This window comes from Microcebus murinus, chromosome 14, assembly GCF_040939455.1.
Source record: "Microcebus murinus isolate Inina chromosome 14, M.murinus_Inina_mat1.0, whole genome shotgun sequence".
Taxonomy (NCBI): domain Eukaryota; kingdom Metazoa; phylum Chordata; class Mammalia; order Primates; family Cheirogaleidae; genus Microcebus; species Microcebus murinus.
Genome location: NC_134117.1, coordinates 31,318,367 through 31,346,333, shown reverse-complemented (window position 1 = coordinate 31,346,333; position 27,967 = coordinate 31,318,367). Strand labels below are relative to the sequence as shown.

Sequence of the window (27,967 nt, the reverse complement as noted above, 5' to 3'; positions counted from 1 at the left end):
TAGGCACAGTCCGTGTAACTTTACAGAAATATATTGTAATTTCTGTCTGACTTAATTTTTGCTTTTGATTTCTCTGAAAATGTCTCTCCAGGGGTCCTCAATCTTTTAAAACAGGGGGCCTCAGCCTCCCGAGTAACTGGGACTACAGGTGCCGCTCCACTATGCCCAGCTGTATTTTTCTATTTTAATAGAGACTTTTTTAGTAGAGACAGGGGTCTCGCTGTTGCTCAGCCTGATCTCCTACTTCTGAGCTCAAACAGTCTGCTCGCCTTGGCCTCCCAGGGTGGTAGGATTACAGGCGTGAGCCACTGTGCCCAGCCTCCAATATATTTGTTGAAAAACAACCACGTATAAGTGGCGTGCACAGTTCAAGCCCATGTGTTCAAGGGTCAACTGTAAGTGATCTCAATGCTCACAATTCCCCCCAAGGCGAGTGACAGGCATGGGTCACAAGACTCTACGAAATCAAGTGATCTGCATAAGATTGCACCGCTGATAAAGGGCAGACCAGACTCACCTACGTGTCCAGATGTCAAGGTTCTTTCCTTGACACCACAATTGCCTCTGCCATTATTGAAACTTCATCTCTTTGGATTAAATGCTTTCTAAGTAATTAAACATTCAAACAAAATGTTACCTGAATATTAGTGTATCTGTGGAGTTGTTTGCCTGAAGTGTGCTCAGGGGGAGGACTGGCAGGGAGAAGGAGAGTTTGGGAAGTGAGACAAAGCCCAAAAAACAGATCTAAAAGCCATTAGGTTAAAGCTTCAGTTCCCTATTTAAATGCAAATAGCCTTGCAGCAGCTACAGCAGGTACTCAGATCTTGTATCCTATCAGATCATTTCCCACCTTCTGGGATGAGCAGATAGAATGACAGACTCAGACTAAGGGGCCCTGTCAGTGTATGGCAAGGTGGGGATAAGGAGAGAAGGAGGAGGACAAAGCATAAAAACCAACTTTACATTTCACTCCAGGTTTTCTCTGAATGTGAGAAGAATCAAAGTCTTCTGTAGATACCAGATTTTGTGCTTCTTGAATATTGATACTTTAAACTGCTAATATTTAGCACTCTGTAAGGCCAAGGCAGGAGGATCCTTTGAGCTCAGGAGTTCAAGACCAGCCTGAGCAAGAGTGAGACCCTGTCTCTACTAAAAATAGAAAGAAATTAGCTGGACATCTAAAAATATATATAAAAAATTAGCCGGGCATGGTGGCGCACGCCTGTAGTCCCAGCTACTTGGGAGGCTGAGGCAGGAGGATCGCCTGAGCCCAGGAGTGTGAGGTTGCTGTGAGTTAAGCTGACCCCACGGCACTCTAGCCCGGGCAACAGAGTGAGACTCTGTCTAAAAACAAACAAACAAAAAAAACCTGCTAATATATAAACACAGAAAATGTAGAAATTTAAAAAAAAGTAAATCCCAATCCAGAAAGGTCTTATCTCTCCTTGAAGTCTGATCTTTTTGCTCCAGAAATATTAGAGTTTCTTGTATTTATCAAAGTATACTTTTCAAACGAAAGTCAAAACGTGATTCTTTTTTTTTTTTTTTCGTGATTCTTAAACAAATGTAGACTGAACATGTGTCAGAGATTTATTAAGCTCATTAGTGAAGGATGATAAAGTTGGCTCCAAAGAGAATTAGAGGTGCTGGGATCAAATGGGCATTGGAGAAAGAATATTAGAATAAGCCAGTTGAATTAGATACAAAATTGGTTAATGTCCTACAGGCAATAGAACCATAACCTTGAGGATTATATCTTCTACTTCTCAGAATTCACTTACATCTCTGCTAGACATAGGTCTACAAGTTCAGATGTAACATGGATAAGATGTCTGGGCCTTTGATCACTAGTAAGCAGAAACTCAAAGATCTACTCTTTAGCTTAGACAATTAAATAATCCCTGGGCGGGCCCTGACCAATACTCCACTATAACACTAAGAACATATGCTGCTCTCCCTTTGTCTTCCTTCCAAGTTTTGAATCCCAGTGGCTCAAGTTGGGCTCAGGCAGGTCAAAAATATTCTAGTTCAAATTCTGAGTTGCCTTTGAACCTGTGAGTGTGTTCAAACAAGGAAAGAAAAGGAAGTGGAATGAACATTTGTATTAGTCTTCTCAGGATGCCACAGCAAAAACACTGCAGACCGGGTGACATAAACAACAGAAACATATTTTGTCACAGTCTAGAGACTGGAAGTCCAAGATCAAGGTGTCAGCAGGTCGGTTTTTCTTGAGGCCTCTTTCTGTGGCTTGTCACTTTCTCCCTGTGTCCTTACATGGCCTTGCCTCTGTGTGTGTGCACCCTGGTATCTCTTCCTTTCTTCATAAGGAGAAAGGACAGCAATCCTATTGCATTAGGACTCCAACATTATGACCTCATTTAACCTTGATTACCTCCGAAAGATCTCATCTCCAAATGCAGTCACATTGAAGGTTAGAGCTCCCACATATGAATTTGGTAGTGGGGGACAAAATTCAGTTCACAACAATATTTATTTAGCACTTTCCCTGAGCTAAGAACTTTCAAATACAGAACCGTCTTGAAGGCTCACCCCAGCTTGAAGAGATGGTGGCATTTTACAGATGTTTTCAGAGAGGTTAAATAACCTCCCAAAGATCACTACCCAGGGAGCCGGTGGCAGAACTGTCGTCTGACTCTCAGAGAGTCAGGAAATAAAAGCAGGCCATTTATGGAGCAGTTGGGAAGGTTCCACAACCTCTACAACTTCCTTATAATTGCTGTTAAATATTTGTTGTATAGTAGTTCCCTGTTATCCACGTTTCTGCTTTCCAGAATTTCAATTACCCATGTTCAACTGAGGTCCAGAAAGAAATTATTAAATGGTAAATTCCAGAAATGAACTATTCATAAGTTTTAAATTGCATACTGTTCTGAGCGGTGTGATGAAATCTTATGTCATCTCACCCTGTCCTGCCTGGGGATGCGAATCATCCGTTTGCCCAGTGGATCCATGATGTATATGCCGCCCGCCCATTAGTCACGCAGTAGCCATCGGAGTTATCAGATCAAGAAAACATGGTGAATCTAGGGTTCAGTACTGTCTGCAGTTTCAGGCACCACTGAGGGTCTGGGACTACTGTAATCCTCTGACCCTTAAAATAAAAATGTCCTGTGGGATCATGTCCCGGGGAAGCATCGTCTAGAAAAGCCGTGCAGACTGAGTCTCCGGGGTTATAGGAACCAGAGAGTAGTGGTGGAGACCAGCCACCGAGCTGTCCCAAATGCCTTGGAGCTGCAAGATGGAAGAGAAGGGGTGTAGGCAGCTGGCCTTTGACTGGGATTGGCAGGAGACACGCCTGTGTGGGTCCTGGTGATTCGGGAGAGACAATTTGAGAGTTCCCCTCACCCCCGCCCTCACTGACTCAGTATTGACTGAGCTCTGCCTGTGGCCAGCACTACCAGGTGCTGGAGGATTTAAAGCACCTACCAAGGATCCCTTTATTTATTCTCCCTAAAGGCCCCTTTTAGGGAATAATAGTGCCTCCCACTCATGTACCCACAAAAAAATTGCTCTTAATAAGAAATGATCAATGAACTTTCTCATTTTCTTGTGTTCAAATCGTAGCTCTGCCATCAGTTAAATTTATGACCTATTCATTTCACCTCTCTAGCTCCAGTCTCCTTATCTGGAAAATGGGCGCATCAATAATGTCAACCTCAGAGAAATAAATGACACAGTGCACATAGAAAGGTTCTTTGCACGGTGCTCAATATCCAAGCAAGGCCCAGTGAGGCCTGACGGCTTTTCTCTTTGTACTTTGTTTCTTTTTTGTCATTATTCTCTCCTTGTTCCCTGGTATTCCCCAGAAACTATATCTCAGAGCCTTTGGTCATCTTTGTGAGAATTCGAAGGTGAAGGAGGGAGGAGGTTTCCCAGATCTACTTGGGGGAAAGGGTGAGGCGGGACACGGTTGGCAGCTGCGGTCCCGGCGCGGCAGGGGAGCGGGGCCCTGGGAGGCTGCCAGTGGGGATCGAGGCTGGGTAGGAGCGTCTGCTTTAGTTTCAACCGTGCCAACGCCCCTTTCCGCACATCGTGTCCCCGCGTCTCATGGCTCTCCCCGTGCACTGGACTGCGTGACGCTTGAAGGCAGGAGCCCCGGGGGAACAGTTAGTTCTCCACTGGGTGCCTCGCATGAGCACGCGCTTGAGCGTTTGCTGAGTGAACGGAGGAAGACGACCGTGCTGAGTAAGAAATAAGATTCGCTGGGTCGTAGTACGAAAACAAAACAAGTCCAGTGCGTACTTAGCGCTCATCGGAGCACCGTAATTACAGTCAGCTGCTGGACGGCGGACTCGCCTCACAAGCAAGGCCCGTGCCCAGCGCAGCTCGCTTTCATGTTGGCCCAGAAGAGTAACAAAAGGAGACGCTGTTTTCCTGGCGGAGCTTTAACCGTCTTCTCAGGGTGCTGACCTGTCCCGTGAGAGAGCCCCCCTGCAACCTGGCAAAGCTGCGGGGGAAACGCCGCCTCTGGGCTGTGCTGCTGCTCCAGGGTTCTGTGACTCGCCCTCGGACTAGAGTGAGAGCACCTGCCAAACAGGCCTAGCGTGGAGGGGTGCATCTCGGTGAGGAAGGTTGCCGTTCTAGTATGTTCTCCCCACTCCCCACCCCGCTGTCATTCTGACCTTCCAGGAGGGGGCTCTTTTATCAGGGGTACTGTGCACGGCAGGAGACAGACTGGAGAAATAGCAGCTTACTGTGTTTGAAGTTTGAAGCCAAAATATGTGGTCTTGGGCAAGTGATTTAACTTCTGTAAGCTTCTGTTTCCTCATCTGTAGGGTGGGGGGTGAGAATGCCTTGCTTACGGGGCAGGTGGAACGATCGCGGGAGACAATGTAAGGGAAGCACCTGGCCTGTAGGGGGCGCAGCGAGCATAGGTTCTGCCATCTTCCCATCCCCCTGGCACCTCTGCTGGGGGTAGTAGGTGGGTGCTGAACCCGGCAGCAGGGCTGGTGCCTCTCCACTGTTGACGCCCATTTCTGCCCTGGACCCGCGGGGCGCTAATCCTATGGTCACAACCAGTTCCGTCATTCCCTTGCTATTTTCTGGGGTCAAATTCCTAGCTTCTTGGGTCACCGTTCCTACAGAAACGAACGGGTAGTCACAGAAACTACAGGCCACAAGTCACGGGCAGCAATGGAAAGCTCTTACTTCTTCCAGAATGAACATATAAAGCCAAACAAAACAAAACAGAACCCTTCTAAAGGGCTAAGGCAAAAGCAAAAAGCCCGAAATCCAACATCATGAAGTTCGAGTTTCCAAAGCATGAACAGTCTAGTGGCATGATTTTCCTTCTAATTCCAGAATCTTAAAGCAAAAAAGCTAAAACAAAGCAAAATTTAAAAGGCAGTTAATGGTTTCCCTGAAAGAATAAAGGAGTGTCTCTTTAAAAAAAAAAAATGACTGCTATGAACTATCTTGGGAATGATTCAAGTTTAAAGTAGAAGAGAAAGAAAGAAGAGTAACCATATTTTCAATGTTATATTCCAATAACTAAGCCCCACTTTAGGGTAAAACTCCTTAGAGCCAGACACTGTTTCTCCTTAGTACCACCCCAAAACATATTTTCTGGCTAAATTATTTTCACCTTGCCCATGATTTAGAATTATCCTTGTTTTATTCCCTAATGATCTTCTTTTCTTAAACTGACATCTACTCACGTCTAGCCAGTAGGAAAGGTGGCATACCATGACCTTGCCTACATTTTTGGTGCTCACCTCTGATAAAATTCAATTATATTTCTAGAGAAAATGCTAAATAGTTAAAATGACACTTCATTAAAAGTATGAAGAGATCACCTGATTCTGTAGACTTTTGGTTTAAATTTTACCATATGCATTTTGATTAAATGCAGTATACGTATCTACTGTACACAAAATGGGAAAAACAAAGTCTTTCTAAGTCTCTATTTTTTTTTTTATTTTTTGGTTTGTTCGTTTGAGACAGCGTCTTACTCTATTGCCCAAGCTAAAGTTCATTGGTGTCCATCATAGCTTGTTACAACCTCAAACTCTTGGACCCACGCAATCCTCCTGCTTCAGCCTCCCAGGTAGCTGGGACTACAGGTGTGCACCACCATGCTCAGCTAATTTTTTATATTTTTTGTAGAGATGGGGTCCCACTATATTGCCCAGGGTGGTCTTGAACTCCTGGCTTCAAGTGATCCTCCTGCCTCAGCCTCCCAAAGTGCTAGGATTACGGGCATGAGCCATCACACCTGGCCTAAACCTCTATTTTTATCAGGTATTTCTCTTTTCTGGGGAGAGGAATTAGGGAGATTAGTGCTATAATGATGGAGAAACTGAGGCCTAAGGAAATGAAACACCTTGTCCAAGACCACCCAGCCACTTCACATTTCTTGCCAGAGGATATCTGCCAATTTGTTTTGGATGAAGAGTGTTGAGCTTCCCTGAGTTAATGGATTATTGATTAATGTTCAGAAAAATCCACAAAGAGGTTTGGTATGTTCTTCACTGTGAAAACCTCTTTTACTTCTTCTCAGTGGGAGTGCTAAGAGAATTTGGGGCAGGACAATTTTTGTGTGTGCAGTGGTCCTCAAGCGGCAGGATGTTCATTTCCAGTCCACCAAATGCAAGCTGCACTCTCTGGCCAGGGTGACAACAGAAATGCCCTCAGGCATTTCTCAACACCTCCTAGGAAGGCGATACTGCTCTGCTGTTGATACAGCACCTAATGGGAATTCCTCACCCTACTCTCTACCCTGTCTTCCCCAGGGTTTTCTATAATACTTGCCTCACCAAATAATCATTCCTTCCTTCTTTTCAAAGTTTCTTGAGCACCCAGCAAGAGCTGCAAATGATGTTTATACACTCACTAGCTTCAGGCATATGGTGCAAGGCGGAGCAGGAGGCAACCAGGCCCAATGTTTTCAGAACTCCTCGGGACACTCAAACAGCTATTTGTGACTTACTTTTGGATGAGAACTTGCTCAACACGTTCCTTGTTTTTCCAGTGATCACTCCCCAGCAGGATTGCTGGCAGGGGCAGCTTACCTGGACAGGATCTTCAGAGATCACCCAGCTCAGAACTTCCTTTGTAAATCAGAACCCGGATGTTAAGAATCGTGCCCAAGGTCACACAGCCCATCCGTTGCAGAACCAGATCTTGGCCCAATTTTTCTTCCATGTTCCAAAGACAACCATCACATATGCCACAGCTTTTCCAGGGGTTAACCACAGTTATGAAACTGGACTAGGGCAAGGGCCAAATATCCATCATTTCACAGGGGTTCTGCATGATTAAGGTGAGATGCCTTTGCTCCAAGAACTCACCCTGCTGCAGGGAGATGGTGCTGTGGAGTGATCAAAGCATGGACTCTAATGTCTGAATGCCTCCCTGTTAAGCCAGCTCAACTTCTTATCTTTGGCAAGATGTCTAGCCACTTTGTGCCTCAGTGTTCTCATTTAAAACTCTGGGGAAAATAATAACCAAACTATGTTATGAGGATTAAATGAGGTAATAGTTCTAAAGCAACTACAATAGTGTCAGACACACCATAAGCATGTGTTTAATGTTAGTCATTGTTGTTATCATCATCATCAATTACATTATTTTTCCTTCCCTGGGAATTGAACCAGGGACAGAAAGCAGGTCTGGTTTAATTTCTCTGACCAGCATGAGCCAAGGGGGGGGGGTGGGAGGGGGGGGTCTTCCTTTGGAAACACAAACAATAACCTCCAATCCATGGCTAATGTTTTACTCAACTTTGAATGAAGATAGATATAAAACTGTATAAATTCAGCATACTTAACTTTGATAATAAAAATTAAGGAAACCAAAGTGTTTTTTTTTTAAAGTAAGGTACCAGCCTACATCTCTAAACTAATTTGTCTCTTTTATAAGACCATTTTAGCTGTTTCTTTTGGTTAATGATCATGTAATCAAGGGCATAGAAAGATAAGTAAATGGTGGGTCCTGCCTTCAAGGAGGCTTTTTAAAGCAGTAGAACTTGCTACCTTTCTTGCCATTTGCCTGGGTGTTACCCTGTGGTGGGTTTGGAATCTTGATAAACTAAATAGGGGCAGGGCTGAAACCCTCCTGGGTTTATTGGTTTTCCTACTCCCTTCCTTGCAGACCACCACTCCTAATGGGGTGCTTCCCTGCAGTGCTTGTAGAGCTGGTCAACTGCTTCTTATTAAAGGGTGGGTAGAAGAGTATATTAAGCATGTCAGTTTATTTTCCATATCCTGATGCCTTGATATCTGGGGCCGAGCTGACCAGGAGGGATTGCCCTTCCAGAGTCAGCAATTACTGGAGATAGTACCTGACTCATGTGGGAGAGCACACCTTTCACATGCAAACCAACCAATTCAGAGTCCATACCCCCCAACCACTCAGGGACCACTATCCACCTGCCCTAATCACTCCAGCGCCAGGTACCAGACAACCAGGGGCAGCTCCTATGCTCCAAAGCTCACTGAGATGATTATTCAAACTAGCCAATCCTAAACCTGTTTATGCTGCCTGTTCCTTCCCATGGAAACCACAATAAAGGCTCTGGTCCACATTTCCCCCAAGCCCCTCTGCCTCCTGGCCAACCCTGCTGGTTCCCCAGGTGGCACCCTACATGACATGCCGTGCCTCCTGTTTTAGACCCATGAGGAATTATTCAGAATTTCATGCAGAGCATTTAAAATTCACACCCCAGACCAATTAAATCAAAACCTCTAGGAATATGACCCAGGCATTAAGTATTTTTCTTAATTTCCCAAGTGATTCCAAAATGCAGCCAAGTTTGAGAATGGGTGCTCTAAAACACCCTTATGGATATTTTCACAATGGACATTTCTAAATTTAAAAAAAAAAAAAATCTTTCCTATGGTAATCTCTCCAATGTCTTCCTTTGAAGGAAGGCTGAAAAATGCAAAGGATATTTTAACTTAGAATCTTTCCCTCTCCACTATCTACTGCCACTTACATCTGTATCCATGGCTCCATTGCATAATTATCCTTTAGGGAGATCAGATTTTGCCAGTAAAAATCCTTTACCTAAGACAGTGAGGAATTTTGGTGAAGAAGGGGTTAAGAAGATGGCTAGCCCAGTTGCATGCTGGGAGTTGTAGTCCAATAGCAGTGCCCAGCCTGCGGGGCGCTGTGGGCCTCCAAAGCAGCGCTCAGCATCCCCCATTCCACAGGGCCCTTCAGAGGGGCAGTGTCAGCAGTGCTAATAGGGTGGATACCCGAGTCCGAACACCTGGGTTAGATCCCAGCACATTTCTCACTGGCAGTGGGACTCTGGGCAAGCTACCTAACCTCTGGTCCTGTTTCCTTTTCTGTAAATATCTGGGAAATGATAATAGTATCTAGCCCATGGGATTGTTATGAGGATTAAGTGAGTTAATATACATAAAGCGCTTTAAAATGGCAGCCGGCACATTATAAGCATTCTGTAAGGGTCCGCTTTCGTTATTATTGTCTTCTCAACTCCAAGAGTTCTATTCTCTTGGCCCATAAGAGGTGAAAATCCCCTGATGTCACAGTTAGGACCCCAGAGGTTAGCTGACCTTTGAGAAATTATCCATATCTGTGTGTACAAATTGCCTCATGGCTATTTCTCTTTAAAATCATGAGGTTGGGTTTGGAGAGATGAGCCTGGGCAAAGGCAGATGATATTAGCCAACAGGTCCTGGTACATCTGCCAGGGTGATCGTCCCTAGTTTCTGCCTGCCCAGCCTCCATTCTCTCTGCTCCTGGCAGCGGCACCAAACTTCCTTTTGGGAAACCACCCGCTCCCATCACTCGCAGTCTTTGTGGGATTGCTAGCCAAGGTGCCCTGCTTTTCCTTGGCAAATGGTTAGGCATCTGACCCGAGCTCAGTCCATCAGCCTCTCTCCTTTAAGGGATGAATGTGGGGATGAGAACTGATTGGACTGGAATCACCTGGGGACATCGTCCATTAGCTCCTGCCACCTAGATGCCCAAGCTCTCACAAGCTCTCCACTTCTAAAGCTTGGTCAACCCTTCCTTGGATTCTGTGAGTCACTCTATCACCATAGCAACAAGGCTCTTGTATGCTTACCCTGGCACAGTCGATGTCTGTCACTCGCTACCAAACAGTCCTAAGCGATATACTACGTCTAAGTAATCTTAAAGATCTGACCCTCTGCTCACTGCCCGTGCCCCCCTTCCCATTTAATTCTGGTAGAACCATCAGCAGTACAAAGCCTTCTGTAACACGCCCGCCGCATGTATCGTCGCTAATGCTGGTATCAACAGGGAAAGATGGTATTGTTATTTCTACATTATCAACGTGGAAAATGAGGCACAGAGATGCTAAGCAACTTGCCCAAGTAAACACAGCTAGTAAATAACAGAAACAATATTTCAACAGGTCTAAATGCTAACCTCAATCAGTAAGTGAAATGTATTGGAAACAAGATCATTTCCCAGCCATTTCCCAGATTCCTGGAGTAGGGGAGGATCTTTACCACATGCTAATGCAGTTTTCTTTCTCTTTCTTCTTCTTCTTCTTCTGTAAACTGATTGTAAGAAACACAATTTCTATCGCAACTGTGCCCACACACACACAGAATGGAAACGAGGGCTTCACAAGGCAATGGTCACCCTTATAGGTGCAGTATGCTTCAATTTTGTATTCAAAATAATTTCATTTTCAAAATTCTGCTTGCCCCCACTAGATTGATTTCTTGACCCACTATTGTATCTGATCTGACTGCAAACTTCAAAAACCCTGCTCTATTTGAGAAGCCTGCTTAAAATGACACCAGTTTGCATGAGTGTTTGTAAAAGGAGGCAGGCCAAGCTTGATCTTTTAATGCTCCTAATAATGATTTGTTTACTTGCACAATGTGTGTTTCCTAGGTCACACCAGCCTGAGGGGAAAACTGGGATCATAACCACGGCACATGCTGTTCCTCTCTCACTCTGCTTTCATCTGCTCTTCCAGAAGCGCCAGCAACCCCCACCCCAGGACCCCCTTCCAGTCTTGCAGAGGATGCTCAGGGAACATTGTACATGTGTTCCCAGACATTGTACCTCATCCCTCATTTTTCTTCTCTTCTGTTCAGGCTCCCCGTTGGGATCCTTTGCCAGTTCCTTTGATGTCTGCAGACCTGTCAGTGATGCTGGGCCACCAAGGCTGAGCTGCTCCTGGTGAAAAATTCGGTGACTTTGGTCTGACCCTTGGGGCTGGATGAGGATGTCATTTGTCTCATATCTCTGTGGCAGCTCCTAGTGCCACCACTGTGTGTTGGTCTTCAGCACCCACATATAGTACAATAGTGCCCACCGAACTGCAGAGAATCCCTCCTTTGGAGCAGGGATCCCAAAGTAGATTCATCTTATCCCCCTCTAACTTGCAAATGTCCAAGGGCAGTGGGCTGAAAAAAATCTTCAGCCAAGATTCACAACCTCCTTCTTTTTCCCCAGTTCTGGCCTCATCCTTGGGCCAAGCTGGTGCTCCTACTTTTACCCAATGTGGTGCATTCTCTCTTTCCCAGGAGGCACCTTCACACGTCTAGACTCTTGACAGGGCCATAGTCCGTCATCCTGCCAAGAAGTGCCTGCTTCCTAGAGTGAATATAGACTTCAGCTAACCTCATTTTTATTTGAGAGCTCTGCTTTCCAGGTATAGGAGTCACATGTTCAGAATTCAAGTCCTATTGCAACTGTGATGATGATGATGATAAACCTTTCTCATGTATCAGGCCACACCAGAAGCCTGAGATACAGTAAATAAGATACAGTATCTCATTTAATTATCTCAACAACTCTATGTGATACATACTATTATTATCTTCATTTTGCAGAGGCAAAGATTGTGGCTCATGAAGGCTAGATCGGCCCAAGGTCACAGGGTTGGCAAAGTGCAGAGCCAGTCCCAGGCACTGCTCGGCTGCTCCTGCACAGTTCGGACAATGGGGTGTCCAGCCTGCCTCAGTTGGGCCTCCCAGCTGCCCTGGGCCTCCTTCCAACTCTGCCTACATCCTTTCTAGGCCCTTGTCCCAAGGTACCCAGTGTGGTCCACAAGTAGGTGTTATACCTTATCTAAATTATCCAAGTTGGTGGCAAGCCCTAAGCTTCTAACTCCTACTTCCCACGTCCTCTCTGCTCCCCTGAGGGCCTCTCAAGACTTCAACTTCGTGACCTGCCCTCATCTCCCCAGCCCCTCCTCAGATCCAATTCTGGGGCCAGGAAGTGGTTTCTCCTCCCAGAAAGGCTGTCGGCACTCTGCATTATATGGTTAAAAGTTTGCCCAATCTTAGTGGGTGTTTTAAATGAATAAAGAATTCAAGTCTGGGCTGTAAATGCCATAGAAAAAGAAAAGGATACTGTCTTTTCAGAATGCCCATTGTAATTTGCCCTTAGAGTTCCCCATGCCCTCCCCAGTGGTCCTTTCTCCACTTGAACTGACAAACTGAACTGCCAGATAAATACAGCTGTAAAGTGAATAGTGTGGATGTGATTTCTGTCCCTCATTCATTTGCCCTCCCGCCTTTACCGAGTCAAAAGTGAAAGACAGCTCGCCCTTTCTCCGACTGTGTCTATGTCGCATGAAGCCAAGAGACGGTCAAGCAAGCTTGATAATTCAACACATTTGAACGTGTAACACAGGGAGTGAATTATCCTGTCTACACCGACCACATTTCAACCAAACACCTGCTGTTGTGTCCCTTCATGCAGGAAGGTGGCTCTGCCACTTACCATCTGTGTGACCTCTCAGTACCTCAGTTTCTCCATCTGTAACATGCAGAGATTGGATCCAAGATCTCTGAGTTCCCTGAAAGTTCTCAGGGTTTTTATTTTGTGGTTATAAAATGCATCATTTACAAGTCAGATCATTTAGGGGTGACTTTGAACAAAAACAATCCTCCATAAACTTGTTACCACATAATTATTTTGTGGAACAAATTTCCACTGTGCACTTGAAGTCGGATCCAATTTATAGAAATCTGACTTGCAGCCAACTTTTAAGTGACACTTTTACTGTTTAAAATGAGGCTTGCCCATAGGTCACAGTTTCTAAAAATGCCATCATATACTCCCTCCCCTACAGAGTCCTCCACAGGCAAGCATTAGTAGAATACTTTCTAAAATCATTATTCTTTTGGACTGAGAGGGTTTTTTTTCTTTTCTGTAAAAAAAAAAAAAACACATACAGTATTTACAAACCCTCAAAAAACTGGCTTAGTGATGATAACAGACTGGTCTTTTTGAAACACAATCCAGATAATATCATTCCTCTGCTGACTCTAAAGAGGTGACTGTTGCTGTCCTTTGCATATGCTGTTCCCTCCACCTGGAATGCTCTCCCAACCCCCTCTTTCACTCCTCCGTACCTTAGAACTCAGCACAATCACTGCTTCTTCAGGGAATTGTCCCCTGACTTCCTCGACTAGGTCAGATCTCCCTTTGTTATAACTCTGGGGTGCAATCGAGGTTTATTTGGATGAGCATGTGATCAGTGTGAACGGACCGTCCACTGCGTTGTTGCTCGCATAGGCACGCAGTTGCCCACAGCGTGCGTGTACAACGCCGTACAGGCACCAGGTCCACAGCAGTTTCTCTACCTTCATGGAACCCTCAGTCTTCTGGGCTAAACAGACAGTAATTGAATCCGAGAATGCTCATGACCACCACTGCGGGCCCCTCCCCCCCCCAAGCTTACAGAGACTTGAGCCAGTGATCGGCATTAGTACGGGGCCAGCTATGAGACAGAAGGGGTGAAGTGGCAACGCAGCAAGCTTCAACGCAGGATGAGTTATATGTCACAATCATGCATTTGCTCAAACCACTCTTTCAATACTGTCGGTCTAAGAAGCTGGAGGAGAAAGGACTCCTCCATGGAGTGACACCTCAGGCTGGCCGTGCCCTCTTGGAGGATGGCCACCTTCAGCATGGTGGGAGGACCAGGGGTCTGTTTTCCTCCTCCTCTGCCACCATCCTAAGAGTCTTCTCCTCTCTTGGACTAGACCGCCCCACCTCAAGGCCAGTTCCTCTGCATTTTTGCTTCTTTAAGTGAATTTCCTTTTCCAAGGGGCCATCCTGTATCCCATCAAGTGCACCAGTGACAGTCCATCGCTTCCATTTCATTTTAATCATAATCACAGAATGTCTATACCATCATCCCCATTTTACAGACAGGGGAGTAGATTCAGCCATTTCCCTGTCTGTAAAATCAGCTAGGTCACCGTAGCGGTGGGATCTCAAAGCCAGGTCTCCAGTCCTTAGTTCCGCAGTTCCCCCCATGCCGTAGCCTCCGGGGCTGAGCCAGGCCATTTCCAAAGCCCCGGGAAGCCAGAGTTGGCTGCCTCCTGCTGGCAGGGAGTTCCTTCCAAGCTCCTGGTGCTACTGCCAAAGAAGGGAGGGTGGGATAAGTGAGGAGGGAGGGTGGATCATAGACAGAGGGTCCACGTTTCTGTCTCCCTCCCTTACCACGGGAGGAGGGTACAGATTAAACAGGAGGGTGGGGGCAGGAATACCAATAATAATTCATGACAGTTAATAAGTGTCAGAAAAGTGTTTACTCACATTCATCCCCTGAAATTCACATTCTCCATGCGTTCTTATTTGTCTTTCAAGGATGGCATCAGCCAGGTGGACTTGGCAAGAAACAGCAAGGTATTAGCCGAATGCAGCGGAGAGAGTTTCATTTAACTTCATTTTTCCAGCCAGGGCTGGCTCCAAACCTAGTTTTTCTTACGAGGTTGTTTGCTACATGAAAAGCAAATTCCCAGAGGTTTCTGAGATTGCCGACATCCTATGCAAGATGACTGCTCCCACCCGCCCGCCCACCCACCCACTAATAAGACATAATGCCGTCCTATTTTTGGTAACAATTAAAGGGCCTCCCGGTGAAAGCAGAAAGCTGTTTATTTTCTGTTACATCACTTCACTTTGCCTTCGAAGGCTGGTCTGTGCTCAGTGTTTTCGTGGTGATGCAAGTCGGCTCTGTCCTCCAGCACTTGGATCCCTCCCATCGCACAGCACCTCACAGGTCTCTTCCCCCGAGCCGTGCATTGCTGGAGCGAGGAGCAGCTCACGCACGAATCAGCTGCAGGTCCCTGTTTTGAAAAGCAGAGATACAGAGGCAGAGGAAAAGGGTGGACTCCTATGTGACCTGTGCTCAGAGCAAGACAATCACCATCTGAATTCCAGAAGCCCTGTTCATGGTTGGGGATATTTTTTTGCCTGCATGGAATCAGAACGAAGCAAAAGGATGGGAAATGCCTGCATTCCCCTGAAAAGAATTGCTTATTTCCTATGTCTCTTATCTGCGCTTTTGCTGACTGAGGGGAAGAAACCAGCGAAGCCAAAATGCCCTGCCGTGTGTACTTGTACCAAAGATAATGCTTTATGTGAGAATGCCAGATCCATTCCACGCACCGTTCCTCCTGATGTTATCTCATTGTAAGGCCCGTAAGCATTTTGATATCTAATTTACGATTTAAAAATTCCAGCCGGTGTATGTGGGGCTTTGTATGTATTCGTAGAAGGGCATGGAGAGAGAGCTTCCTCTTGCATGCTTGGCCATTTGACAGTGCTAACATTTTGCTGCATTTAGAAATTTTGGTTTTTTATTAGCTGCTACTGAACATGCTTAGACAGCCCCCACCCCTGAACATTATTATGAGAAACCTGTAGCAGATTCATCTCTCTTACTTCATCTGGAAAGGAACGGGGTATGGTACTTCATAAAATAGTGTCAAAATAGTGACTGTTATGCTAAATCGGATTAACATAAGGTTTGTTCTCTGTGTGTGTGTCTCTTTGTGTGTGTCTGTTTGTTTGTTTTTTGTTTTTTGTTTTCTTTCAGATCCTTTGTGAGATCTGGTTTTACTGAAATCTCAGAAGGGAGTTTTTTATTCACACCATCGCTGCAGCTCTTGTGAGAAATATTTATATCATGACTATTTTTAATATGGCATATATTTGGATAAGCCCTCTAGTAAAATGATCTCAATATTAATTTGGTCAAATGTGATTGTATTTCTGAAAAGAAAGAATATCAGTAAAGTGAGGGGTAGATGGGTTTGTTTGCTACTTCACACCAACAGTGCAGGTTGATTCTTGCAATGGTAAATTTGCTAACCTGGAATGCTGTCTACTTTAATGGCTATTTATGAAGTTGCTGGAATGTTGCAACAATGATCCCAATTCCATTCCACTATTTTACTTTCATTTTTAACTTGGGAACTTCGGTTATTTTGCCCTGGAGTTTTTGAATTAGTCAATACAGAACCTAGCATAACATATGCGCTCAAGATGTTGTCTCCCGGGAACTGGGGCAGGCTGCTACATTGTATGATTTACCATGTGGGGGGAAACAACAACAAAAAAACCCTCTCAGTTCTTTCTAGGTAATTCCTTAAAATACCAATTCTCGAGACACTGTTTTTTTAATCTCATCTAATTTATAACTAGTCGCTTTACAAGGAGGAAAAGAAAATATTAATATGGGATAGTGCAAAGGATTACTCTTTGCTCTGTGTTTTGAGTTGGCCACAAGGGAACCACATATTCAGTCTATACCTGAAAATATTCAAAAAAATAATATTTGGCTAAGAAATTAGATCTCTTCACAGGCATAATGTAGCATGTATAATTCGTTCTGATGTGTAATGTTTGGCAGTTGGAGTTCTGGTTCTTCGAGCAGTATCACATGGGGGTTGGGAGGTCCCCCGGTACTCAGGCATCAGGCAAGAGACTTGGGTTGTAGCTGGACTGTTCTGGGGAGAATTAGCCAATTGTGGGTCAGCTGAGTTTGGGCTCTCTTAACTGCATGATTCAGGACCCAAGCTTTTTGGTTTTTTTGTTTGTTTGTTTGTTTGTTTTGTTTTGTTTTCTTGCCTTAGTTGGCCATTTTGGCTGTTTGCGGTCAATATATATAGGGAGACAGTGTGGAAGTGCAATTTGAGACACCGGAGTTTAAATCCCACCCCACCACTCATAGAACTTAGATACGCAGGCTTGTGCAAATGACTAAATCTCACTGAGCCTCAGTCTCCTTATCTGTAAAATGGAAGTGCAAACACATACTTTGAAGGTTGTTATCAGAAATAGATATGATTTAAGTAGGTGAAACACTTGGCATGGGGTATGGCAAATGCTTACATGTTTTATAAATATTAAGTTTTAAAAATTTTACATTAAGCTAAAAAGCTAAAAGTCACTCAATCTATTGTTTTGTCTATATTAAATCCCTTAACTGGTTTGACCATTTCATTGAATTTACAAACTTGATCAGGTGTTTTGACATTATGTAAGGATGTTGGCTGATGTCCTTCCACTGGCTAATGTCTTCAAGTAATTAACAGTTGGCTAGGTTACTCCTAAAGGGTTTATCTGTTTGACTGATGGCTAGTAGTGTGAGTAAAGGAAGTGTTAGCACGTCAAACAAATCGAAGAAAGATAGATTCTTTAGCCCAGAAAAGGGAAAAATCTCTAATGCTGGGATCTTTCCAAAGGATAAGAATTTGCTGTATCTGAAAAAGTGAGAAAATTGTGCTTATGCTGCTCATTTGTTCAGTAAATAAATGGCTCATTTAAGAAGCATCCTTTTGATGTACTATGGCCCCTCCCTCCCCCGGGACAGTGAAATAGATCAGTCCTTAAAATTCGAAAAGTCTCAGTTGACACAACTACTCATATTCTGACACTAGATGGACATTAGTGTGGCACAGAGAGCCTGGAGTGATCTACCTAGTCAGTTACCACATCTCCACTTTGTTTTTGTTGGGTGGACCCGGTCACGGCAAGCACAGATGCTGGACAATGTTATAGAAATAGTTACCGGCTGCTGCAGGGTAATGTGATTACACGCATTTAGAATCACAGAGGGAAGCCAAGGGACTGGTTTTTAAATAGCCTAACCGAGTATGTGTGCCATGCCCGTGTCCCATGCTCCGAGTGCCTATGGAACATTCCAGCCCTTATTTCTAAAAGCAGTTCAGGTTTCAGAAATAACAAAAGGGCGAGTAATTCTTGCCTGTATGTCCTTAGTTAACTCAAATTGGCCAACCTCAACATGGTAGCTTTGCGCTGGTGCTGATCTTATGCAAACTTGTCCGGGGTCAAAGTTTGTCTCTGATCTCCAGGACTCTGTTCCTAGAGACTCTGCTCTCCATCCTCCCTGCCCAGTGTTCCCTGCTTCCTCCCGTCCTCAGGAAAAGGTCTAATAAGCTCATGTGCACTGAGGAGGAAATAAATGCTGAGGCTCTGAATATGAATTGTGCCCCAACTGTAACAACTGTGAGCAGGCAGGGGTCACAGATAGGAAGGGCTCCTCTGTGGGATAGATTTGTCCAGTGCCCTGAAAACCTCTCATAGGCAGCCAACCCTGCACTGGAACGTCAAGACGGAGGGGCCTGTGTTGACCATTGGATCAGGCCTAGAGGACCCCAGCCACTGCTTGGGGTTTGCTATGAATTCTAGCCGCGTTCGTACCATGAACTATCAAATTGACCCATCATATCCTGTGAACAGATAAACTTCAGAATCAATTCTGCTCAATTTATGTAGGAACACAGTTGGTTTCTTGCTCTGTTGCTGGAAAAGGCAAAGAAATATCCCATTCCTGTCACCCACCTTAACAATATGATAATATTGTTATGGCCCCAGATGCTTTTTCAGACCTTCTGTAGAAGCTATCATGAGAAGTACTTTTTGAAATGTCAGTCCAGGATACTGAGGAAAACAGATGCAGTACCTTAAGTTACATGCAGGGTTTGGGAAAAGATCCTGGTAGGCCATGGCTGGCAGTTTGTGTTGGAGAACAAGAAAAACAAAAACCCACACTCTGTGGAGAGGAGAGAAAGAATAAAATGATCCAATAAAAATCCATCAGATTAGTTGTACAAGACATTTTTTAAAATTCTCATTTATGGTTTTACACAACAAAAACCTTCTCTAAGCAAATGCAATTTCATTCATGTTTTCCATAGGGCCAGTTTTGAAACATAACCAATGAGAACGATTATGCATTCTAGTTTGCTTTTAGTGAAAAAGAGTGGTACTTTTAGTGAATGCAATTTAGAGAAATGTGTTTTCACACGTTACAGGCCTGCTCCTTCTCAACTACAGACCCAAATTCCCAATGATATAGGCTCATGACAGAAGTAAAAAATTCAAATTTAAGAGGATAGAGCATGGCCACATTGCCATTCATTCATAACGTATTTTAATGAACTAAACTCCTGCAATTCCTAAGAGAGCTCTATTTGTAGAGAGTGATTTCCAGGGTTCATTTTAGTATTGTGCTCAAATAAACAAAACAAAAGAAAAAATAAACCTATATATAAGAATTCAATGTGACCAGAAAAAACTTATCCTGGTGGGATTTGGTCTTGTTTGAAACACAGACTTGATCTTTCTGGGTTGGGGAAGGAATAGCATTATTTTTTAAATTAATCCACAATCAACTCCTAAGTACACAGTCCGTAAGAAATTAAAAACCAAAAACAAATGGAAAAGCAAATAGCATGAACAAGAGAAATAATGAGTCCATCCTTACCAAGACTTTATCATTTAGTCCTTCAAAATATTACTTGTCCAGGAAAAAATATCCATGGCCTATCAAAGCAATTGCTATTTTTTAAAATCCCTCCTTATATTACAAGTGTAAGACAAATGTAACCATCTTCAATGACCACTCAAGTCAGACTATCAGCTAAGAGAGCTTTTAGGGGAATTATTAGTGGTTACAGATGAGACATGTTTTGGTCATGCCCAGCTGATACACCCTCGATGAACCAAAAAAAGTCAAAATTTCAGCCATCCAAGCTGTTTTGTCTATAATTTGCCCAATGACCCATAGATCTGATTTTTAACTTTTTAGTTAATTAATTCTTGTAACTGCACAAGCTAGCGCTGTACAACAAATGTTTTCTCTGAACACCTATTTCATCCTCTCAGTCATTCAGGCAAGACACCTAGGAGTTACCTGCCCCTGTCTCTCACTGTCCTCTTCCAACTGGACGAGTGGCCTCTCAGACAGCGCGGGAACTGCTGCCTCCTCTTCCCCGCAGCGCCATTCCCCTAATCGGCGCCGCGCTTCCTTCGCTGTTTCACAGGCCACTGCAGGAGCTTCCGCACCTCTCTATGCTTCCAGCTCCCAGCGACCCATGTCCCTTAGCGTCACCTTCCTGACACACAGCCCTCCACACGCCCCCCTGTGCTCTCATGGCTCCCTGGAGGCAGAGAAAGTCTGAACACCTGAGTTGGTGTTAACAGCATTTGCCTCTCTCCTCTTTGTGGAGAGTCATCGCTCACAACACACACAGACCCTACACACACACACACACACACAAACATGCTCAGTCCACACCAGACTGAGCTATCTCATCCCGTGACCTCTGTCTTCTCAGATCTGCAGCCTGTGCTGATGGCCCCAGCACTGCCTGTCATGCATTAGAGATGTTTGTGCCTGCATCTGCCTCGTGTCTCTCTCAGAGGACCATCAAAAAACCGTGGTCCTAGGGACAAGGCTAGGCGTCATAAACCCAGACATTGCTTTCCTACAGATTTGTTGAATCCAATTCATATTTCCATAGATTTCATACTGAGGACTTCTGTTTTTACTATCAGTAGATGTTCCTGATCATGTTCACACCCATTTTATTTTTTTTTATTTTATTTTTTTGAGACAGAGCCTCCCTCTGTTGCCCAGGCTAGAGTGCAATGGTATCAGCCTAGCTCACAGCAACCTCCAGCTCCTGGGCTCAAGCGATCCTACCGCCTCAGCCTCCTGAGTAGCTGGGACTACAGGCATGCACCACCATGCTCCGCTAATTTTTTCTGTATATTTTTAATTGTCCAGCTAATTTCTTTCTATTTTTTAGTAGAGAGGAGGTCTCACTCTTGCTCAAGCTGGTCTTGAATTCCTGAGCTCAAACAATCCTCCCGCCTTGGCCTCCCAGAGTGCTACAGGCGTGAGCCACTGCGCCCTGCCACAACCTTTCTTATGTTTGGTCCACCCTGTCTGATTTCAGCTGGGCTACTGATGGTCTGGGGGTCTAGAGAGTGAGCTGAACCAAAAACTGTGAAGAGATAAGAAGTTAGGACTTCAAACTTCTTCAACAGAGATTTCCAGCTACCAGGATTTCAAAGGCAAAGCTGTTTCTCGGACCCACTGTTGAATCTTTTTTGTCCCACCCTGACTTTGAATTTAGCCTCCTGGCTTCTTAGTTTGACTACAGAGGCAGACTAGTCTCTCTCCCCAACCTTTTTGACATCAGGAACCGGTTTCAGGGAAGACAATTTTTCCACAGATGAGAAGAGATGTGGGGGAGATGGTTTCAAGCACATTATATTTATTGTGCACTTTATTTCTATTATTATTACATTGTAATATATGATGAAATAATTATACAACTCACTATAACGCAGAATCAATGGGAGCCCTGAGCTTGTTTTCTTGCAACTAATGCCACCGCTGATCTGACAGGAGGCGGAGCTCAGGTGGCCATGTGAGCGACAGGGAGCGACTGTAAGTACAGGGGAAGCTTTGCTCGCTCACCCACGCTCACCTCCTGCTGTGTGGCCTGGCTCCTAACAGGCCGTGGACCAGTACTGGTCCACAGCCCGAGGCTTGAGGACCGCAGCTGTAAAGGGCAAAATTCCCCTTTCTCCAGTCTGAACAAGACATCCAAAGGGAAATGTTAGTTAAGCTTTACTAAGACGGAAAAACAAAATCATTAACACAAAGATAATTTCATTTTTTACTTATTTAAAGTACCTACTTAGCTAAAACAGGTGTTTATTTATCGTATGGTTGCAAGCAGTTAACAAAACAAAAACAAAAGCCTCCCGTTTTAGCAAACACATTTTGGTGTTCCACTGAGTAGCAGGTGCAAGGTCAGGCTTTGTGACGGACACCAAGATGAGTGACATGCTGTCGCTTTCCACCCTGATAAGACGCCCCAAGCTGGCAGTGATTTCTGAAAAGGTAAATTATATTTTGTCTGTATGTGAATGTATTGTAAGGTAGTCTTGATAAGCTTCCTCATTTTGTTCAGAACGATGTTCAGTTGATTGGTGGGAATGCTGATACTTGCTGGTTGTTGATCTCATGGATAATATGGGCTACAAAATGTTTTCAGGAGCCTTAAAACCTCAGCTGTGATATTAGAATGGTGGACCCTGGGGAGCTGGCAATGTGGCAAAGAACACAGACTTTGTGATCAGACAGCCATGGGTTTGAATCCCCACTCTGCTGCTTATTGGTTGTGTAATTTGGAGCAAGCTTAATCAAGTCTTGATACCTATAACGGGAAATAGCCATAGTACCTATTGCACAGGATTACAGTAAAGATTAAGTAAAACAATGCAGGAAAAACTGCTTGGCACAGTTCCTGTAACTCAATAAACATTAGCTTTTATTATAGTATTTGAAAATCACTTTAATTTGAACTGCCGTAACATCAGATTAGTGAGTGTCTCAATGTGGAATCTGGATTTGCCAATAATCCCAGTTTTAAAATTGTGTGGTTCTACACACAGGTCTCCATCACAACCTGCTAAGAAATCCTTCCTTTAAATACTTCTTACAGGAAACATGAACTATTTATTTAAAAAAAAAATGGTAACCCTCTCACTTCTTCTTCATGAATAAAATAACTGCCACTATGTTTTATAAAACATGTCAGATTTTGTTTAACATAATTAACTCTGGCAGTCTTCAGGTGAGTGGTTCTATGGTAGGATGGAAAGAGGCCTGAACTAGAAGTCAGGAGACATGGGTTTGAAATTCAGTTTGGCCACTAATGGGCTGTGTAATCTTGCCTAGGTCACAAATATCGCGGGGCCTTAGCTTTTATTGCATAAAATACCAGAGGTAGGTTGAACTATGGTTCTCAACTCAAATGCTAATGGGGCTTCCAGTGGCAGGATAAATGAAAGAAGCAGCTGGATATAGACAGTAGGGAGGGTTGGTGACTGGGGTAAACCAGAGAAGATACATCTTACCTAAAATTGATGTCCTCCGCTCCATCTGATTATTATTGATGGGAATGTGGTACACAGACATGGGGCCTTATCTCCTTAATTTTCAGAGAATGCAGAAATCTGGAAGCAGAGTTTTAAATAGAATAAAGACCAAACAAAACATAAGTTGGCATTTTAAGACCCTCACATTCAATTACATCTAAAGTCTATTTCTGTCTTCAAATTCTATTGTGTTATATTCTATTCTACAAACAGAGCTACTTTAATATAATAGAGGAAATGGCCTTGTTAAAGAAATGGACAAAAATTATTAAATCAAGTCTAACAAATGAGTAAATTAGATTGTTAATTGAAAGAACCTCATAATATGGAATTGGTTGTTATAAGGTTATTATTAAAATAATGTAGTTCCCAATCTCCCAAACAGGTCCAAAGGGGCCTAAATAGGCCCTCCCCATGGTGGTTGATGATAAAACAGTATCTCTCCCATGGAGCAAGGATTACAAAGGAATTGTTGGGCCCATTTACATAGCAAGACGGCAACTGTTTGCCGGTATAAAATATGATTAAAAAGCACTAAATCTTTTAAAAATATAGAATATATGCATACAAATAACTCCTGACTTACAGAGAATTTTTCATGGAGTGCCACAGATTCTTCCCAACCATGGTTCCATGTCTAAAGACTTTTGGACCCTTCTTTGAGAATCGTCTTCACTGTCAGTTTACAAACCATTCAATAAAACAGGCAAGGTTTTGTTAGGTTCATTGGTTATTTTGTATTTCCTGGCACTAAGCACTTTTATATCTTATTTTTTATTTCATTGTCACAATAACCTTTTGAGGTGGCTGCGATTATCTCCATTTTACAGATAAAGCACTGAGTCCGAGAGAAGTCAGGTAACCCCTCAATGTCACACCCCTATGAAGTAACCGAGCTGGGGTTTAAACTCATGTCCTCACTTTTAACCAATTCTGTTTACTTCCTCCTGAACAAGAATCACTGGGCTTGACTTTGCATAGTTTTGTTCCCAAAATCAAATCCTCTCGCAAAGGGTCAACCTTCGCCATTAACGAGGGTATTCAGGAGACTGTGCCCTGATTCCTGGGGACAATAACTGAAAAGAGTTTCAAAAGCCCTTTGAAAGAGTTGCTGGCAAGAGCATCCAGTTTCCCTAGGTTTCAGCTCTCATTTGTATGTGTAGGCTCTGGTCTCCTTGCTTAAGAGAGAGAGAAAGAAAGAAAAGAAAAAGACCTTATTCACTTCAAAGTTACACCTTAGACAAGTCTTTTCTAAACTTATGTCCTGTGGACCAGTTGTCCTGAAAGAAAGGAGTTTGGCGCTCAAATAAATTTGGAAAACTGCATGTTCTGTCCCCGCTTGGCTATTCACAAAGCACCTTGGCATAGAAAAATCTCTGGATTTACTTAAAGTTGTTTCGTTTTTCTTAACAACTCATACAATATTGCTTTTATGGCACATACAGTACTTTGGATATGTATGCATTGATATTCATTTTATTTATTATATTAGCTTAATTATTTATACCTCACCTTGTTCTAGAAAGGCTGGAGAGAAAGCATGGGTGGGTGGAAAGAATCCCATCCTCAGGGATACATTAAACCATCTGTCTCCATATAAGGAGCAACTTGAGACCATTTGTTAGTGTGGATTCATTGATGCCACCTCTGGGAGTCAGGCCTGCCCACCAAGCTGTCCACCTGGCCGACCAGCTTAGCACACACCTTTTCTTTAGGGACCTTCCAGTAGGTGCTCCATCTTTTGGAGGAAGTAGATGGTCCCTTGCAGCTCATTCAAAAGGAAAAGTTGGGCTGGGCGTGGTGGCTCATGCCTGTAATCCTAGCTCTCTGGGAGGCCGAGGCGGGCGGATTGCTCGAGGTCAGGAGTTCAAAACCAGCCTGAGCAAGAGCAAGATCCCGTCTCTACTATAAATAGAAAGAAATTAATTGGCCAACTGATATATATACGTAAAAAATTAGCCGGGCATGGTGGCACATGCCTGTAGTCCCAGCTACTTGGGAGGCTGAGGCAGTAGGATTGCTTGAGCCCAGGAGTTGGAGGTTGCTGTGAGCTAGGCTGACGCCACGGCACTCACTCTAGCCTGGACAACAAAGTGAGACTCTGTCTCAAAAAAAAAAAAAAAAAAAAAAAAGGAAATGTCCCCTGAGCTCAAACGTATACTCTGACTGTTTTTACTTGGAGTGGGTTCTTTCCCAGCTATGTCCTAAATGGCTAAACCAGCATTTCCCTGGGTCATGTTCTTTCATGGAAAGCTCAATGGTAAAGGGTCCCATTATCAATAAGGTCAGGAAACTGTATATTTAATTCCCTTTGGAAGAGTTTCAATTTACTTAAGGATAACAAAGACTTGAAGACTGGGTGTGCTGGCTCACACCTGTAATCCTAGCACTCTGGGAGGCTGAGGTGGGAGCATCACTTGAGGTCAGGAGTTTAAGACCAGCCTGAACTACAGCGAGACCCCCGGCTCTACAAAAAATAGAAAAATTAGTTGGGTGTCCTGGCGCATGCCTGTAGTCCCAGCTACTTGAGAGGCTGAGGCAGGAGGATCACTTGAGCCCAGGAGTTTAAGGTTGAAGTGGGCTATGATGATGCCACTGCACTCTAGCCAAGGTGCCAGAGCAAGACCCTGTCTCAAAAAGCCAAAAAACAAAACAAAAAAAAAACAACCCTTGAATAGTTAAGAACCTTGATTAACTTCTTTAACCCAGTTTTCCTAAAGTTATCTGCCATTTCTTGTGCATGTGAACCTCTCAACCCGTTGAAGGTCTTATAGTCTAGGGAATATGCCCTGGGAAATACAGTTGACCCTTGGACAATGTAGGGGCTACGGGGAACAACCCCTTGTGCAGTTGAAAATCTGCATAAAACTCCCCCCACCCAAAACTTAACTACTAATAGCCCACTGTTGGCTGGAAGCCTTACCGATAACATAAACAGTTGCTTATCACATATTTTGTATGTTATATGTAGTATATACTGTATTCTTATAATTAAGTAAGCTAGAGAAAAGAAAACTATTAAGAAAATCATAAAGGAGAGAAAATATATTTACTAGTCATTAAGTGGAAATGGATCATCATAAAAATCTTTATCCTCATCCTCTTCTTGTTGAGTAGGATGAGGAGGAGGAGGAAGGGGAGTGTTGGTCTTGCTGTTTCCTAGCTGGCAGAGGTAGAAGAGAATTCATGTATAAATGGACTCACATGGTTCAAACACATGTTGTTCAAGGGTCAACTGTACTGGGAAAGGCTGTCCTAGGTTTGCCACAGATACTGGGCGGAACTGGTGGGGACAGAAAGAGGAAGCTGGCTTCCACATGGCATTAACCAGTCAGTGGCCTGGGTGGCGGGAGGGGACTGGGAGGAAGGGGGAGATGACACCTGAGCCTGGAATCCCAGCTCTGCCACTTACAAGCTTCAAATTGCTTTACCTCTTTCACCTCGGTTTCCTGTATGCTTTAAGTGGAGAATATAAAATCTTCATATTAGTGCTAATTTGAGAATTAACATGAGCTATCAAGTTGCTAAAGATGAGGTCTGGCACTGAAGAGGCTTTAGATAAAATTTGAGTCACCTCTTTTTGGTGTTCCAGAACTAGGGAGCTAGAGGGTGAAATCATAAAAGCATTGGGTGGGGGGGACGGGCTGCTGACTAGTTATGCCAACACCTAGAAAGGAAGAGTTTGTGCTGGGGTGAGAGGCAATGGACTATAAAAGCAAGGAGTGAGTCTATGCTCAAATCTTTGCTAGTGTGCATACCAAGGGTATTCCTGCAAGTCTAAAACTCACATCCTAATCCTAGCCCTGCCACTGACAAAAGATGTCACCTTGGTCAGACGGAAGATGTGAGATGTGCCCTTGGTCAAATCACTTAATCTGTGCCAGCCTCAGTTTCTTTATCTGTAAAAAGGGGAATCAAACTTCATATCTCTCTGAAGTCACCTCCACCCCTTTGATTTATATGGAGCCAAATTAAAGTTATTTCCAATCAATCCAGATTGAAGAGGTGGTAGTCTACTTAAGGATCAGCTAAATTACATTGAAAATGTTTTTCCAGATTTAGAGCCAAAAAGAACTGTCAATGTACTTGTGTGATGCTTCCCACTTTAATGCTTTCCTATCTTAAGAACATATTTTAAAATATTCAAATGTAAATTATTCACATGGTACCTGCACTTGGAATGTGTGCATTTAACTAAAGTGAATCATCAGCCTATTATTAATTATCATTCAACCAGCCCAATTCTTTTGGATAAAGGAGAATATTAGAATAGTAACAACCAGAGGGTCTGAATCATTTAAGCAAAACCAGCTCTAAAGTTGGCAAGCCTTTCCAGCCATGCCCCCAGGTCTTCCAACAGCTGTAACCTGTGCACCTTGCACTCTCTTGTTTACATATACATGTACATCTACATATACACATACATATACATATATTTGTACATACGCAGAGACCTGTATATACTTGGGAGTGTGCACATTCCTGTTTGTACACACTGTCAACAGCTGCTTAATACCCTAGACAATGCCCATCAAAGTCTTCTTAGGCAGGTGACAATCTCACTGGCCTTGAGTTTCCTTAGCAGTAAAACCAGAGTCCTTTGCTAGATCTATGGACTCTTCCAGCTCTAACATTTTACATCTATGTTCTTTGCTTAGATATTCTTTGGCAGAAGCACTGAAGACATGTTCTTATGCATTATCTCATGTAATTCTTAGAATCATCCAAGAAGTGTTTGTGTTATAACCAACCCTGTTTTAACAGATGATGAAACAGATTTACCAACTTAATGTGCTAATGTCCAATAATAGGTGGCAGCTACAAGCTTAGAAGCCTGATTCTCCATTCTGTATGCGATCAATGCAGTCTCCAAGTGACAACCAGGTGCTGGCTGCTCCCCCTTCTCTTCTTCATCCAGAGTAGTCTTCACAGAGGGGAGAATTGTGTGGGACAGTCCCCTAGATCATCTCCCCTCCACAGCTCT

At 43.7% G+C, this 27,967-nt stretch overlaps 2 protein-coding genes across 2 annotated transcripts in view; one reads left to right on the top strand and one right to left on the bottom strand.

The window, feature by feature from the left end:
• Window positions 1-14,620, bottom strand: part of LOC105872267 (protein FRA10AC1) — a 76,373-nt gene extending 61,753 nt beyond the window's left edge. The window contains exon 1 of the mRNA XM_076009965.1: window positions 14,530-14,620. Coding sequence (XP_075866080.1) covers window positions 14,530-14,535 — 6 coding nt within the window. The 5' untranslated portion in view covers window positions 14,536-14,620. The remainder of the gene's footprint in view (window positions 1-14,529) is intronic.
• Window positions 14,621-14,625: 5 nt separating this feature from the next.
• Window positions 14,626-27,967, top strand: part of LGI1 (leucine rich glioma inactivated 1) — a 45,516-nt gene continuing 32,174 nt past the window's right edge. The window contains exons 1-2 of the mRNA XM_012766123.3: window positions 14,626-15,408; window positions 15,815-15,886. Of these exons, the coding sequence (XP_012621577.2) occupies window positions 14,717-15,408; window positions 15,815-15,886 (764 nt within the window). The 5' untranslated portion in view covers window positions 14,626-14,716. The remainder of the gene's footprint in view (window positions 15,409-15,814; window positions 15,887-27,967) is intronic.